General features: G+C 38.5%; 1 protein-coding gene across 2 annotated transcripts in view; it reads right to left on the bottom strand.

The window, feature by feature from the left end:
- Nucleotides 1-1,261: 1,261 nt before the first annotated feature.
- NOL10 (nucleolar protein 10) overlaps nt 1,262-17,887 on the bottom strand; it is an 84,582-nt gene continuing 67,956 nt past the window's right edge. For both annotated transcript variants that reach the window (XM_038396545.2, XM_043510245.1), the window contains 4 exons: nt 16,503-16,676; nt 15,861-16,108; nt 8,681-8,783; nt 1,262-2,423 (listed from right to left, as the gene is read on the bottom strand). In XM_038396545.2, coding sequence (XP_038252473.1) covers nt 2,307-2,423; nt 8,681-8,783; nt 15,861-16,108; nt 16,503-16,676 — 642 coding nt within the window. In that variant the 3' untranslated portion in view covers nt 1,262-2,306. The remainder of the gene's footprint in view (nt 2,424-8,680; nt 8,784-15,860; nt 16,109-16,502; nt 16,677-17,887) is intronic.

Below are 17,887 nucleotides of genomic sequence, written 5' to 3'. Positions count from 1 at the left end.
CTCCTTAGGCACAGCTGGTTTAATCACAATGAAAGAAGTTCTGAGAGAATAAGTTAAAAATCACAACTCCCCCCACCAGGCTCTGCAACTGGAGTTGTGGGGAAGTTGGTAGCCTCACCCTACTACAGAAGCTTTCTCTGTCATTTCAGGAATTGAAAATTTTGGAGGACGGAACAGTTCTTGAAGTCCGAAGACTTATTTAATAGGCATAATAACTCTATGGTTAAAGCACTGCCGTGGCAACGCTTTAACATTGTTGCCCCTTTTGCCTCCCCCTCTCCCCTCCGGCTGCTGATGGTAGGGCAAAGGGAGCAGCTGCTCTGGGCCGGCGATTTAAAAGAGCCCGAGGCTCCGGCTGCCGCTGCCTCAGGCCCTTTAAATCACCGCTGGAGACCTGGGCGATTATTCCAAGCTGCCAGTGGGAAACCAGGTGTATATGCAGGAGTGAAAGTAACTCCATAGCGCTGAAGTCTTTTTCTCAGTCCCAGCAGCCAGCCAGGAGCTCCCTCTTGCTCCCCCAGATCTTGCCAGCAACCAATCTGTTTGTGGTCCTGCCGTTCCTGCAATCAGCCAGGAAACAGCCCTCATGCCTCCAGCTCCAGGCAGCAACTGACTGTCTCTTGTAAGCCAGCTCCTTTTATATATGGCCTTGGTGGGCCCTGATTGGCTGCTTACCTGCAGCCTCTCTCCAATTAGCTGCATCCCCCACAGCCCCTCTAGGTAGGCTAGAAGACTTCTCTACTGCTCCTTTCTGGGACAGGGTGTGGTAGGACCCTGAGGCCTCCAGCCGAGGGCCTCTGGGCCTAATACACTCTGTCACAGAGACACTGAAGGACCTCAAATCAAAAAGAAGACTGAAAGGCGACTTGACATAAAATACCTGGTACTTAATATTGCACTCCACCCACATCACCAAAAAACAAACAAACAAGCAAACATATAAAGAACCAAAGAGTTGGAAGTTAAAGATAAAATTAAATTAGAAACAAAGCATAACTTTTTAATGGAGGGTGATTAACCATTGGAAAAAACTATCATGGGAAATTGTGGTTTCTCCATCTCTTGATGTCTTCAAATCAAGACTGGATGTTTTTCTTGATTATATCCTTTAGTCATACACACATTACTGGGATCAATACAGGGATCACTGGTTGATGTTATATGGTCTGTGTTATATAGAAATCAGGCTAGATGATCTCATTGTCCCAAGTTTGAAGATCACTGCTCAGTGCTTTGAATTAAGGAAATTCTGAAAACTAGCTCTATCCAGAAAGTTCACAATTTATTTGGACTAGCCAAACAGGTATCAGATTTTTTTTAAATGATGAATAAATTATTTTAAGATTCAAAACACTTAAGGCAGAATTCATTCCATTGCCTAGAGCCTTGTATTTGCCCTCTCTGCACTGAAATTAATTTCACCCCGGTTGAAAAGTACAGGATTTAAAGTTACAACTAAGTTCTCTTTAAAGCATTTGATAGACATCCCATTTACAGCATGTTCCTTGACATGATTCCACTCCTGCAACATTTGAAGTTAATGGTACTAATTCATGTGGGTAAGGACTGCTTGCATAAATGAAGGGTTTGCATGATCAGGCCCCATGTTCACACAGCACTGAACATACTGGTCACTTCCTAATTTAAGCCTCGATTCATCAAGGTACTAATCATGTGCCTAACTTTACACATGCGACTAGTCTCATTGACTTCAACTTGTAGACATTTAAGTACTTAACTACTTTGCTGAATTACGGCCTTACTTACCAGTACATACCAAAGTCAGGGCTGTGTGTGATTTAATCTGCTATCTGGACAACAGCAATACCCGAAGCTACGGTGATTCCTATTTTGTGTGTTTATAATGTCAGCTACTATAGGGAAAAATGACTTAAGCCTTGATCTCAGGTCTTAGCAGCCTAAAACTTTTCAATCCACATTTAAACAGTGAACATTTCATGATGCTTAAAAAAAAAAAATCAGTTTCTCAAATTAAAGAGACAGATAAAGGTCCTGTTTGCACAGACAGGACTTTCATATAAATCACATCCAGGGTTACACAATAACCAGTCACTGCTGCTCCACGCACAAGTCAAAACCAAGACTTTGAGTTTGTAACACTGTCCTCCTGGAGTCTTCTCCAAATACTCCAAGCATTTTGTGAACTTTTCATTAGCTCACATACAGTTTAACAGGTTCTAGTTTTCTTGTGTCCACCTTTTAGATACAAAAAGGAGAATGCCTGTGCTATAAAGTCCCACTTTCCAGGTAGCAAGTGAAAGTAAACCAGCTTCTTTAAGACGCAATTAAAATGGTCCTCTTCTACCACGTTTACTCTTGAGGTGGCTTGCTGAACGCCTGATATTTTTCCTCTCCTGATGATGTTGCTTCTCAGCTTCCTGCTGTTTCTTCTGCTGCCCTGACTAGAATATTTACAAAACAGACTTGAGTTAGAATTCCAACTGGCCCACAAAAATGGTACAACATTAACAAAGTCAGGACAGTTCCTGAGCTACATGTAGTAAAAACTGCACAGTTCTAGACATAAACACGAAAAGGAACAAGATAATTTATGTGCAATATTTACAGTTTACAAAAACTTTCCCCATTAAACTGTCAAGCACTCAGGTACCACAGAAATGAAGTTTTTTATTTTATCTGCATTGCATGAATTTGTGTAAAATTAAGGTTCTTATACATGCATCCATCATGTTATTTGAGCATAAAAAGCTATGTTTCCAGCAGAGAATTCTAATGGTAAAAATGTTACCATTAAGGTGAGGTTATAGCAGTTTGTTCAGCATGATATCTTTAGGTTCTAGCACTGCAGCTTTAAAATGCGGTGTACTTTAGAGGCACCCAGTTTAATGTAATGGTTAAAAAAAATCTTGTCATTTTGTTCTCCAAATCTTCTGCCTCTCTAGTTTGAACTCAAAATTATTTACATTCCAAACACACATAAGATTTTTACTTTGTGCTTTCCTGATGTCCCCTCTACTTCAGAATGGAGACACACTGTTTACAGTTCATTGCAGTATTCTATTCCACCTACTCATGTTCAAGCCCAGAAGGGTTTGTTCCTCTGTTGGCTAAAGATGGCTATCACACACAAGTATTTCAAAAGACAAATGAGAGAAACTCCCAGGAAACAAAGGGGTTTTTTTTTTTGTTTTGTTTTGTATTTTTAAACTTGTATCGTGTTACACAATAGCTCTGCTATTGATTACATTACTAGGCATGTGTTTACATAAAAATTGATTAAATTTCTGTATCAACATGGCATGTTTCTGTGCTTTGTTGATAATGTTATTCCTCCTTCTCAATTATCATTGACTACAAAATACTAGCTCAACAAAACCTTAAAAGCACACTGTACGTTTCAGGACAAACAGGAACAAGGCAGGCATGTAGTTACCCAGTGCAAATTAAACTGCCTCTCTACAAATCATATCTGTAACTTCAGGAAAAGAAAACTAGGTATTACTTTATAAGACAAGAAACTATAGTAGAGCTTCACTAGTCAGCACTTTTGTAGGGCCAGCCCAAGAACTGACTGGCAAAATGTGGCCTAGGGAGTAATGGGCAGAGAGGCCAGCATGCACAATTCTCCATGGGCCAGTTGGGGAGCACTGCATAACCCCATGCCCCAAAGAGACTCACGCAAGCCAGAACAGGGATGGGTTATACAGTGGTGACAATTTCTCTTCCACCCACATCGGAAGGAGGCAGAGGCACTAACACAACCTCACCTGTTTTGTATTTTAGCAATAAGCTGCAATCCTGGAAATTCACTAGAGTGTGAATTCACAGTGTTAAATGAAATGATTTCCTGTTAGAGCACAAAATACATATCACCACCAATAAGTCATGGAAATACACAAAAGAGAAGGGGCGGGGGGAGAGAAATCACATTAATAGGGAAATAAAACCAAAGCAAACCTAATAGTTATGCATACAGAATATTTATGCCCTGCTTCTGCAATCTGTTTAATATGAATGGACCCTTATGATCCACCTGAGAGCAGAAATCTGCCCACTGGGCTCACACTGCAAAATCAGGGCCTTTGACTGGAAGCCGTTCAAAGCACTGAAATATCTTTTCTGTGTGCTGTAAAAGGACTAGTATACTTTAGATGCTATAAGATTATTTATATCTGTCAAACCATAAATAACATGAAAAATAAATCAAGAAGCTTGAATTATTTTTATTCAGATTCTGTCAGGAATGCAATGCAACACAGAAGGGACACTGTACTAACCATTGTATTAATATTATTGTATTAATCATCAAACGTGTGTCATACTCAGATTCATAAATGATAACGTCAGCAGGGACCACACTATGATCATTTAGTCTGACCACCTTTATAACACAGGCCAGAGGCTTTACCCAAAATAATTCCTGTTTTGAATTGGAACATATCTTTTAAAAAAAGATCTAATCTTGATTTTAAAATTGCCAGTGACTGAGAATCCACCATGACCCTTGGTAAGTGGTTCCAATGGTTAAATATGTGTGCCCTATTTCTAGTCTGAATGTGTCTAGATTTGGCTTCTAGCCAGTAGACCTTTGTCTGCTGCAGCGAAGAGCCAATTATTGGAGATGCAGAAAGAACTAGTTTCTATATTCATTAAATCAATACATGCCATTTTGCTTTTTAGCACTTTTTTGAATGTATATGAACCAGTTAATTCAGAAGTTTATTCCTTCCAGTTATGTATCTTTAGTTTCATAGATATTTTTATGAGTGTATCAAGAACTTACTTACTACACCACTCAGCATTTTGGTACATTAGCTACATTTTACACTAATAAGAAAAAAAAAAGTAATACAATTTGATTGTTGAAAGGCACACAAAGCATGGGATGAATATTATTAACTGATCAATTTAATCCAAAAAGATTTTTCTTAAAAAAAAAAAAAAAAGTTACTAAGGATATGTCTACACTGCAATTAAAAACCAGTGGCTGGCTTGTGACAGCTGATTCAGGCTACGGGGATCAGGCTAAGGGGCTGTTTAATTGCAGTGTAGACATTAGGGCTTTGGCTGGAGCTGGGCTCTAGGACCCAGCGAGGTAGGAAGGTCCCAGAGCTTGGGCAACAGCCTGAGCCCAAACATCTACACTGCAATTAAACAGCCCCGTAAACTGAGCCCAAGTCAACTGGCATGGGCCAGCCACAGGTTTTTAACTGCAGTGTCAACATACCCTGAGATTCCCCTTGCTTTAACTGTTCAGCTGTCTCCATTTTGACTAATTTAATAGAAGTCTTTATAACATGTGCTAGCTCTCCTAAAACAAAATTATAATTGTTTTTAAATAACTTGCAATGACTGTTCTTGCATTTTAAATTTTTTTCCTGGAGAGCATCCGAATACCCCATAAAACCCTTAATACATTTCTTGGTTCAAGAAACTCTCTTAAGTACCTTAAATCCCCACACAGTATTTCTTTGCAACACTTACTATACTACCAAAAGTTATTGCTTTTTGGACTTTTAAATTTATATCAGCTGTTCTTACCCTATAAGCAGATATCAAACTTGCGATGTGATACTATAAAAAGGGGTTTCCTACCATTGTCCAGAATGCATTCTAAAGTACTTTTTAGAAAATAAAGTTGCACTGATTTAAGCATTAGCTTGTTAATATGGAACTGACTTGAACCATGCTTTTTCTTTTGATGACCAGACTTTGCTTCCACACAGTCCCTTTCACTTCTTTATCCAGCACATTAGAAATGCTACTTTACTGATTAAATCAAATGTCACTTGTTATGAAGGACATTAGAAGGCCAGCACTGAAGAAAACCCTTTGTAAGTTGATTCAGTAAAAGATATTATCTCAACTACTGTGCGTCTCCCCTCTCTCTCCAATATCCTGGGACAACACAGCTACAACAGCACTGCAAACAATTGGAATTGAAAGGCATTGGACAATATTGTGGACCCCACAGTAAAAACAATGGAAAAAGACAGACCATCTAGGAAACACCAGGAGATAAACTTTTCAACGTTAACAATGATCGATTCCTGTGGGGGGAAGTTGGGATTTGGAGGGAAGCAGATACCACAGAGCCACTCAGGTACCAAAACCTGTTCAACCTCCAAACTACATTGATCCACAAGAACTAAAAATACAAACCCATGGAGGATAGATAAGAAGACAGAAAATATCATGACACTTAATAAATCCATGTTATGTCCACACCTTGAATACTGCATGCAGTTCTGGTTGCCACATCTCAAAAAAGATATATTAGAATTGGAAAAGGCACAGAGAAGGGCAACAAAAATTATTAGAGGGACAGAACAACTTCCATCTGAGGAGAGATTAAAAGGATTGGGAGTGTTCAGCTTGGAAAAGAGATGACTAAATGGGGCTATGATAGAGGTTATAAAATCATGAATGATGTGGAGAAAGTGAATAAGGAAGTGTTATTTTCCCTTCACATAACACAAGGACCAAGGGTCAACCAATAAAATTAACAGGCTGCAGATTGAAAACAAAAAACAAAACAAAACAAAAGGTAGTACTACTTCACGCAATGCACAGTCAACCTGTCAAACTCGTTGCCAACGGGTGTTGTGCAGGCCAAAAGTATAAATGGGTTCAAAAAAGAATTAACCAAGCTCATGGAGGATAGGTCCATCAATGGCTACTAGTCAAGATAGTCAGGGATGTAACCCTATGCTCTGGGGGTCCTAAGCCTTTAATTGCCAGAACCTGAAAGTGGACGAAAGGGGATGATCACTCAATAGTTCCCTGTTCTCTTCATTACCTCTGAAGCATGTGGCATTGGCAACTGTTGGAAGACAGGATACTGGGCCACATGGACCATTGGTCTGACCCAGTATAGCTGTTCTTTTGAAGGCTATGCATTACTTTTCTGCCCTGTTCCAAAAAGAACATCATATCTGCATCCAAACCTTGGAGATGGGACAATGAAAGGCAGGAGTTAATGATGGTCCTAGCAGTGTTAAACTCCCTCTAGGCTTGCCAACTGCATTCTCTTCATCTTTTGAAAAGATCATATCATATGACATGGCTCCTTTCCAGCCCTACTTTTTTTCGGCTCCCATGGACTACAGTGGGATTGGCTCAGGGAAAAGGGGGGATTTTCTATCCCATTTTACTTTTCTTCATCTCTCTTCTCCCCACCTCACAGAGAGGAGACTGGGGGCCCAAATTCACTGAACTGTGTGTCATATTTACTTTTAACTAGGCCTTTTTATATCATTATAAATTGTGTACATTTGTATATTCAATAAAGCACCCACACTGAACTTTTAAATGGAGTCACTTGCAACAGAATTGTAACAAAATAATATACTGATTCTGCTGGGATCAAATCCAGAATGGCATTTCCAACTATTCCCAAATCTTCCCCTCCCCCAAAAATCTTTATGGAAGCTGATCTTTCTTTTGTTCCCCATCATCAATTGAAGGAAGCATTCTGTCTCAACGTTTTCTAATTTAAAGCTACTATAAAAAGGGTATACCTGGGAAGCCCTGCAACACTCATTTAATTAGCTGTAAGGAGCTACTGTATCAATTACACCTGCTGGTAAGACTCCTGAAATGGTGATCCTTTGCAGAGCTTCACTGGAATCTGTGACTTATTCCGAAGTCCACACATTTTAAATTCCAAAGTGAATACAGAGAAATGTTGATGAGAAACGCGTGTGAAAAATTGGTGATAGGAAGTACAATAAGAAATTCCAGTGACTTTGGTTTACTTAACCTTTTGTGTCCCAATTACCAAGGTGGCACATTCTAATAACTACTTCAGACATTCTGACCACACTGTTGTAGTTTTACTTCCACGATAAGAGTTAATTGACAGGTGCTGAACACAAATGGATGAGGATGCCCAGAGGAAGACCAGTTTTAACTGAAACAGATTTCACCAGCTGAAGAATCAACTAATATGAATCTTTATCTTTCACCATCTCCAACCATGTTTTACGTGTGTATCACTTTTCCTCCCAGAGATCCCAAAGTGGTTTAGAGAATATGTAAACACATACGCAATCAATTTCCCTCCTCCTTGCCTCCCCATCCCTGAAAATGCAATCACTGGAGGGTGAAACAGCTTTTTAGAAACTACACAACTGTTTCTGGAAAGAAATTACGAAAACACCATCCAGTTGAAATTGCTTGGGAAAGTTAGGTGGGAAGAATGCAGTTACTCACTCAAATTGTAATTTGGCAAGTACATTGGAACTACATTTCTTATTCTTGTTAATAGTGCCATGGAACTTCAGTGATCAAAGTCGTCGGGAGTTCTGTTTTATCAATATGAGGCACTCCCATCACTAATAACTCAGAGGGAAGACTCTCACCTACAGGACATCATCATCACTTCTTTCAGCATCCTGGGTATTTTTTGCCTATGAATCAAGTACTGATCAAACCCAATACTGTGAGAATTGACAAGGTGCTAGCATTGGATGATATAGCTACAGATCTACTAAGAGAGGGAACTAGTGTTTCCCACCACAATATGATGGGGTTGCCCACACACACAAGGATGTGCAAAAAAGTAAAGGTGCAGTCAATTTATGAAGAAATTGAGAGGCACATCTGTTTTGGATTGATTTGGGCTCCCTGTTTTTTCAGATGACAAATTTATCATCCTGTGCATTATCTTATTGACAGAAGATTTTTTTTAACTCACCTTTTTTAATTTGAATGTCATCTGTTTACTGCCTACTGTGGTATCAGATACACTGAGTGTGCCAAGCTTTTCTTCAAGCTTCAAACGATCTCCAAGAGTTTTTCTGCAGAGAACAATTAAAGAAAAGCCTGTTTCTATTCTTGTCACCATCACATTGTATTATCAGTCTTTACAATAGCAAACAGAAGAAATCACAAACTCTACAAAACAGTCAAATCCTATAACGTGCAAAAAATTGCAATTGGGTTGTACTTCTGTCATTCTGCACCTAATTATTAAGCAACATACATGCAGTCAAAACAAATGAAAAGCAAGTTTCAGTTATTCCCTTCAAGTATTGCTCATTGTACAGCCGTTTTTCAACTTCTGACAGATTTTTTTAATTTTTAAATTCAGGCCTTAGTTCAGACACAAATCAGACCCAATTAGTCCATGCCATTCCCACTGAACCAACATGTGCTATGACAACAGTTTTCTATGGAATATCTGGAGGTGCCAAGAAATTCAGTTGCAGTAGATATTCTAGTGTATTGATCTTAAATAAAATGCAAGACAGGCATTTTAAAGCAAAATGCACCCATTTTGCTTAGCAACCTTAGTTTCTAAAGCCAAAAATACTTTCTACCTTCTACTTCTACTAATATTTATTTTGTTTTTTTTTCCCCATTATAATTGGCATTTCTGACTCCCCTGTTTGTAGCAGCTACCCGAGCTGATTAAAACAACACTGGCAGTACGGCAGCTCAATGTAAGTGATTCTAAAAGTTTCATCCTACATCTATATCAGGAGAAAATATTCTATACCTATCATAGGTTTAGATTTAAAAATACAGTCAAACCTCATGATTCTGCACTAATGAATGGAAGACCTTTGTGAATGACTGAATTTTTCTGAATTAGCAAGAAAGACCCTGATTCCATAAGCAGCTCTATGTGGACAGACTCCTTCTCCCATTGACACAGAGTCTAAACTCTTTGGGGCAGGGACTGTGTCTGTTATGTGTTTGCACAGTCCCTAGCACAATGCGGCCTTGATCCATGATTGGGGCCCTATGTAGTACAGTACTGTAATACTAACTGCAAATAGGACAGGGCCTAAATGACCAATCAATAAGGAAGATTAGACTTTATTATGCAATATGCATCATTTAGTATGCCAATTGTAGTTTACTTTTAAATAGCATTCATTATAAATGCTCTAACATAACTGTAATGAAGTCTTAGAAATCCATGATCTCACTATTAGATCTTTGTTGAGATGGGGAGAGAGACTGCCTTTTTTGTGCAAATCAGCAGCAAGGTACTGATGTATCTATTTCACAGATTACTTTTATGAAGGGAAAAAACAGACAGACAAATGGCTGAAAGACTGGGCCCTCAGTATGGAGCCAGGGGAGTTTGCAGGATATTGGTTAAAAAATAATGTATGTATATGAAAGGCTTTTTCAAATGAACTATACAAAATTATTGTCAAGAATTGCTTTACCCCCCATGACTAGCTATTTTGACTCTGGTTTTCCTCCAGTATATTTTTCAGTGAGAACTTGTAAAAACTTGTTCCATCTGTGCTATTTGAGAAGACAAGCTAAGCCTCAGAGCTAACTATGGCAGGAGATCAGTCACTGACAGTGTAGCGGCATTGCTACTTTAAACTGAAGTTCACTTTTCTCCCCTTTGAAAGTGAATGAGAGAAATGTGGCTGCTACCCAGCAATTCTTTAGCATGACTGCTTGGATGGTGCTTCAGTCAGAGGAAAATTAATATGGGGGAGATAGTAGGAAAATGCTATGGGATAATAGCTTTATTCTATAAATAAGGTAGTGCATATATGTATCTGTGTGGTATATACTCACAAAAATATTGCTTAAACATCTATGTTGTGACATACAACTACTCCATCCATAGCAAAGGGGAAGGAAACATACTTTTTATCTCCTCCAAAAACATGGCCCAACGGGTACACTAAGAGTGCTGTTCAATTATTATTTATTATTTGTATTACCATAGCATGTAGGAGTCCCAGCCAAGGACGAGGATCCCATCATGCTAGGCTTTGTACAAAGACAGAAAAAGATGACAGATCATAAGCTCTTTGGGGCAGAAACAAAATGTAAGACAGGAGTCAACAGATGGATACAGACAGACAGGGGAGCACCAGGAAACAATGGTCAGCAGAATAGGCTGATCTCAGCACACCAGCGGCTTAATTGTTGTGGAGTTTTTGCAGGCATCAGAGCAGAGGAGTTTTAAGGAGGTGCAGCATGTGAGAAGACACAAAGGTGTTTATCTGAAACTTTAATAAGCGGATGATGGAGGCTGTCACTGACATGTTGACAGAGAATGAAAGATAGAGTGGGGATAGATTGGGAAGGGCTTGAAAGTGAAGACAAGCAGCTTATATTTGATGCAAAGAAATTGGAAAACATGGTCAAAGCACTGTGGTAGGAAAATGGTCTTTGCAGCAGCATTCTCAATGGATATGAGCAGGGCACAACTGCATTTGTCAAGCCCAGAGAAAAGGATGCTGCAGTACTCAAGACATGATATGATGATAGTCTGGACGAGAGTCTTAGCTATAGGAGATGGATATGAAAGGTTGTATCTTAAGAGATATTACACAGAATGAGTCTGAAAGTTTTGGCCACAGAGAGAGGTCTATGTCCTCACGCGCAGGCTGAACTGAAGATGACATCCAGGTTGTGGGTCTGAGCGATAGGCAGGATGTTGGTGTTGTCCAGTGTGACCAATAAAGGCAGTAGCAGGGAGGGTTTTGGTTGTTTTGCTTTGATTAGTTTTGGAGGGAAAGGAAAGGGGAAAATTAAGAGCTGTTTTAGCCATGCTGAAATTGAGCTAATGGCTGCACATCTATGAGGAGATGTCAGAAAGACTGGCCAAGATTTTAATTTGGACAGGAGACATACCTGGAGTAGATAGATAGATCTGTGAAGTTGTCAGCACAGAGATGGTATTTGAATTTGTTTGCAAATAAAGTACCCAGAGATAAGGTGTAGAGGGAGAAGAGAAGAGGACTACAGACAGAGTCCTGTGAAATCCCCACAAAAAGTTGGAGTGGGGGATAAGGAGAATCCTCTCTCTGAAGGAGCGATGAGCGGTAGGATGTGAAGCAGGAGAGTGTGTCATGGAACCAAAGAAGAATTTCAAGAAGAACTTGGTCAACAGTGTAAAACATGGCTGACAAGTCAAAGTAGAATGAGGATGGAGTACTGGTTCTGAGCTCAGTCTGCTCGCTATGTAAATGTCATTAGACACTAATCTTAAGGACTTTGCTGCATTTAAGAATATGCTTCAGAATGCTCCTGTCCTGAAAATCCTTGAATTTATGAAGACATTTTTAAGTATACACCAATTCTTCAGAAGTTAGGCTTGGAGCAGCGCTGAGTCAGGAACTTGACAAAGAAACACCCAGTTTTATATAAGTCATAAACTGTTTCCCCAGGAACATTATACAACTATAGAAAAAAGAACGCTTTGCTATTAAGTGGGTAGTGGAGGCATTAAGGTACTTAATTATGTTGGTCACAGACCGTCATTCTTTAAATTGGTTAAATCAAATCAAAGACAAACATGCCAGAATCACCAGATGATACATGCCACTACAATCTTTCCAATTTTCAGTACATTGCTCAAAGAGTCAGCATAAAAATGCTGAGCATTTATCATGATATAGGGCCAGTAGACTTCTCTTTAGGGCTAGTCTTCTTTACAAAATTCTACCATGTTCAAACATGGTTCTAAATAATAAAGCTAGCTGATACTATGATGACTGTGCCTTTATGATAAAGCACAGACCAGGAAAAATCGTGCTTTGCATCAGATCAGCTATACAGTATTATAAACTGACAGCAGCTGATAATTTAAGGTTTTGGAAAAGTTTGGGGAGTACCCCATGTGCAGTTTGAATGCTTCTTGGCTGAGTGTAAATGGGATCACTCTTCACAGAACTTATAATTTAAACATTTTTTTCCATGGAGAAAGAATTTTACATGGCATGACAACAGCAGCTCACTGAAAAAGGAAAAGGATGCGATGTGCACTCTAGTCCATTTCACTTGTTTAATTATCCTATTTCTTCTTCTTCATTTCATTTGCTATCATGTCACTATGTCTTATTTGTGTTTTGCCTAAGCCCCACATGGTAGGATCATTTCTTGTTTTAAGTTTGTAAAACATCATGCCCACTGGTAGTACAATAGGCACTTTTTCCATACGGCAGCATTTTTGAAGTCTATTCAGTTTGTCATCATTGGTATCCTTTATCCCATGAAGAGATCTACAGTATTTGCCATCAATTTTCTCCTCTACAACAGACAACGAATATACCCACACGCACACAGACACACACCCAACCGCACATCCACACAGAAGATTCTTTATTTAATTTCCACAGTAATTTCTTTTCTGCTGTGTTGCACTGTATTAATTTCTTCTGAACTTTTCAGTCTTATCTAGAGCTGACTTTAGCTTGTTAATTGAATCTTTCAGTCCACTTGCTTACAGTTAAGGTTCCCGTCTGTTTGTAATTGCTCCTCAGTCATTTCATTTAAGATCAAGGAAGCATTTGAAAGTTTCCTTCAGTGGGATAGAACACCTTAATCAGAGGTCATTGCATGCACTTACAAAAACAGTAGGCTGGCAATAGTGAAACGTGCTCCCATTTCTGCCTCTGTTGCAATGGAAATCAGAGCACATGCCACCTGATCACAATTTGTTCTACTTTTCAGATCATTGGCTGAAGTGGCAAAACAAAGATGCATACAATCCACTCCCCTCTGACAGAGCACCCAGTGACCTTGCATTACAAACTGTATGCCTCTGAAAAACTCAAAAGGGCACAAAAGCAGCCCCATCCCCTGGAATGAAAAGAAGGAAAACAGCCAGGAGCAAATAAACTGAAAACTTAATACATAAGCTGAAGAAGATTCTAGATAAGGAGTTGAAGCATCCAGAACATGTACGCTGAATAAAGATATGAACACAAATCTGCCATGTGTAAAATTTCTAATAAGAAGTGAGCAGGGAAAATGCAAGCAACACCTGCAGAACAGACAAAGGTTAAAGTACTAATCTCAATTAGGATTTATAATATGGTGCCAAAGATGTGTATGTCACTTTACAGACAGAACATGTAGATTGTTGGTCTCTTCCCAACGTTCTTTAACCTGGCCTCCAACTGCATAGATTTTTGAGCACTGGCCTCTTCACACATGTTGATAACATTTATGAGCAAAGAACGCCCCCATATGCATATGAACTTCAGAGTTTTTATGATGCCAAGTGTTTTAGATAGTACTCCATAAGAAAATTGTTTCTTGTATTGTTTTCTATCTTAGGGATTTCTATAGTGCTTATAGTAGAATCCAAAGGTTGATATTACAGAACCAATTTTACAGTTAAAAAAAAAAAACCCAAAAAAGAACAGGTCCTAAAGGTTTTGGGTTCAGTGTTTCCTTTCAATACACATCATTGTGTTACCTAACAATTTCTAAAATGCCCATCAACGTGCAGCTGAGTGACAAAATGATATCTTGACAAATCTGCCCAATCTGAACAGCAGCAAAATGATCATCAGACATTAGGATGGATGCATTTGTTCACTATTTGTGTGGGAAATGTTTTGGCATGTATAATCGCCCTCTTGTTATAGCACTCATTCTAGTCAGAGCTATGCTGATCACTTGGCATGCTGTGACATATCTATCTCAGCAGCTGCTGTCTTTCAAGGCTTTTTAAATTAGTTTCAGCACAGCTCTCCAATTAATAATAATAAAAAATAATTATAAAATATAATTATAATAATATAATATATATAATATATAATAAATATATAATATATAATAAAATATATTACTATAATAATAAAATTGTAATAAAAGTCTGATTTTTGAAATGCTGAGGATATCTAAGTGAGGTCAATGAGAATGCCTGGCACTTGGAAACACCTGGAAAATCAGGACACTTTCTGGCATCTCTAAAGGACAGAAATGCTCTTGATACAGAATCCTAATGCTTTAGCTAACAGCTGAGTTAAAGGATACACACAAAATTGTATTTAACACCTCTCCTGTCATGGGGCAAGGAAGGAGGAAAAAAAACAAGGAGGCAGCTTAGTGGGTTATAGATAGTTGTAATAAGCCATAAATCCAGTCTCTCTATTCAGTCCATGATTTTTACTGTCTCCTTTCACCCCGTGACTAGAAAAGTGTCAACCGGCCACTTCGCTTTGAATAATCCCTTAAAATGCGTGCTTCCCTGCCCCCCATTGGGGGCTGCTCTGGGCCCTGCCACGCCCCCCTCCCCCACCAAATGTTCCTCCAAGTCCCCTAGGGGAGTGCAACCCACAATTTGGGGACTATGCTAAACAACCTGTTCCATCTTGTGTTTAGCTGTAACAGTCTCAGTACTTTCTCCAGACCTGAAGAAGAGCTCTGTATCAGCTCAAAAGTTTGTCTCACCAACAGAGGTTGTTCCAATAAAAGATACTGCCTCTCCCACCTGGTCTCTCTAATATCCTGGAACCAACAAGGCTACAACAACACTATATACAAAAAAAAATATGAAACTCAGACAAAATATTTAATCATGGCTTTTAGCACTGCAAGAAGAAAGCCTGGAGACTAGAACTCTGACAACTAAAATACATTTTTTTTTTAATAGAATCCAGACATTTTGGACCTATCTAGGTCAAAAGATGTTTTTACTGTCCCCGCCCAGCAAAGAGAGGTTTACTTTGTAAGCATGGAGAAATCATGGGGTATTCTATGTTTTCTAATGGAGAGAGATCACACAGGGTGAAATTGTAAGACCCTTTATTCACACTGGTGAACTGATGCTCACATGGAGTAGTCCCACTAACATCTATATGAGAAACTTCTCACCAGTGTGGGGTAAGGACCTCCCAATCTAGTTCAAAGTGTCAAACCCTTACTCTTTTCCTTTAAAGTAAGGCACAGGGAATACACATACCACATTCACATAACAAGGGAATAAGAGATTAAATGAGTGTCACTTCAAATTATGCCCCCTAATTACAAAAGTCTGGCTGTAGAAACTGCTCCCAGGATCATTGTGCCTGCTAAATAAAATAACCTGGGCCCACATAACAAAAAGACAGTTGCGAACAAGCCAACCAAACTTCATTAAACTGAAGTGTTAGTCTTACTTCATTAACTTTTGCTTTTTGGCAGAGTCCTTGAAGCTTCTGAATTCCTCCCCTGTTTTAATCTCAAAGAATTGGGGTTTCAGCGTTGTTTGCTGATCCTCCTTCAACCTTTCCTGCCGTTTTACTTTTTCCTCTTGGCGTAGAAGTTTGCGCTGTTTCCTGACCTCTTCAACCCAGCCTTTTTCATCATCTGAAGTCTCAGAACTTTCTGCATCACTTGGTTTTCCTTCTGGTTCTTCCTCCTCTTCCTGCAGACAAAAATAGTTACTCTAAGGAACCATTAACTGATTTTTTTAAAAAACTATTTGCCCAATTAGAGTACGTGACAATCTCTACATATGTCTAATTTGAAGAGAACTAGAATTCTAATACATTAACCAAATACAGCATGCAGAGTAAACTCTAATTACATTCACAGACACACTATGTGATAGATATAATAATAAATTAGTATATTTAGACATTAATATCAATTTAATTTTAAGTTATGTATATAAATCTTAATCACACTCATTTATAGACAGATTGATAATTTTCCATTGTTTTCTTCTCCTTTCTAAGGTTACAAAAGAAAAGCCTGAATGCTTGTAATAAAAAACAAAGAACTATAAGTAATCCTAACCTAGAAGGAAAAAGTTTTACCTGCTCTTGTGCTTCTTGCTGTTCTAAAATCTTTAGTTTCTTCTTTCTTTTCTCACTTATTTTAGAAACAAGTGGATTAAGCAGCCTAAATTCTTCACTCTTCTCATCCACTTGGAAATCTGGGTTTTCAAACATGACTTTGAACCGGTCATCAGTGAGAATGTTAGGCAGATTCTACAAAAGAGAAGAAAAACAAGAGTTAGTTACAAAATTTGGAAACAAATGCTGGTACAATGATTTAAAATGTGAAGCTCATTCAATTACTACTCAGGTTTAATTAAGTAAGAAAAGACAACTGGATATAAAGTATTGATTGCTTGGTTCTCCCAGACCATTTACATCAAGATCTATTCAATTTATCTATAGTATGGTTTTACTATTTTCATATAAATCACAAAAACTATTCTGACACATCTGTTAACAATATATATTCTGCTACTCAAACTATAGGAACCTCAGGTCCAATGTTTTATATTTCAAGGTAAGTGTCTATTAGAGCTGGTCAAAACTCCAACTTTCCAATTCATGGGAAATTCTGACTTTTAAAATTTGAAATTTCTTTCTGGTCCGATAATTTCATTTGGGAATTTCAAATATTTATTTGAGAATTTATTTTATGTTTTTTCTTCATTTTTATTATTTTTACATTATGTTATGACATGTCATTATGCACTACTACTGCTGAGATTACAAAATAATTAAAAAATAGTCTATTTTTATTTTTGAAATCATTAAGGACAGGTGCTTAGTACTGAAACAGGATATCGCCTTTTCTAGATCTAAGAGTCCTCTGTGTCCTAATGAAACCGTTTGACACAAAAAAAACGTTTTCATGAAACCAACTCTAGCATCGGCAATGTGTTGAATATATGTGAACTTGGACATTCCTCAGCATCTGTTAGCTAGTCAGCCGTGTTTACAGGTGGAAAAAACTGCTTGACCAGGATGGTTCCATCACATATGAAACAATAATTCCACAGAGATGCATTTCCATTCATATTTTATAAGACTGCTTTAGTATCAAATATATTTACGACTCCCCCCACCCCCAAGGGTTCTATGCATCCTGCATACTTCCCCTTCTCCCCCCCCCAACCAATCCCAAACATAGCAAGGAAAGAGACAATTTTGTCTGTCTCATTAAAGGGCCTAATGCTGCAACACTGGAGCCAATGGTAGTTTTGCCACTGACTTTACTGGATCCAGGATCAGGCATAAGGAATTTATAATTTCAACTAGTATTAATACGCTTCATATTAAAGATTTCCTCAAGACGTTTCTCTTTTAATTAAAAAAAAACAACAACACCCTTTTGTCTGATGCAGCTGCAAAATTACTACCAGGAGGGCTCTCTCTGGTCCAACTATTTGTTTTCACAGCTGCTT

This window comes from Dermochelys coriacea, chromosome 3 (genome assembly GCF_009764565.3).
Source record: "Dermochelys coriacea isolate rDerCor1 chromosome 3, rDerCor1.pri.v4, whole genome shotgun sequence".
NCBI lineage: Eukaryota > Metazoa > Chordata > Testudines > Dermochelyidae > Dermochelys > Dermochelys coriacea.
This window is presented reverse-complemented; position numbering and strand designations above follow the sequence as displayed.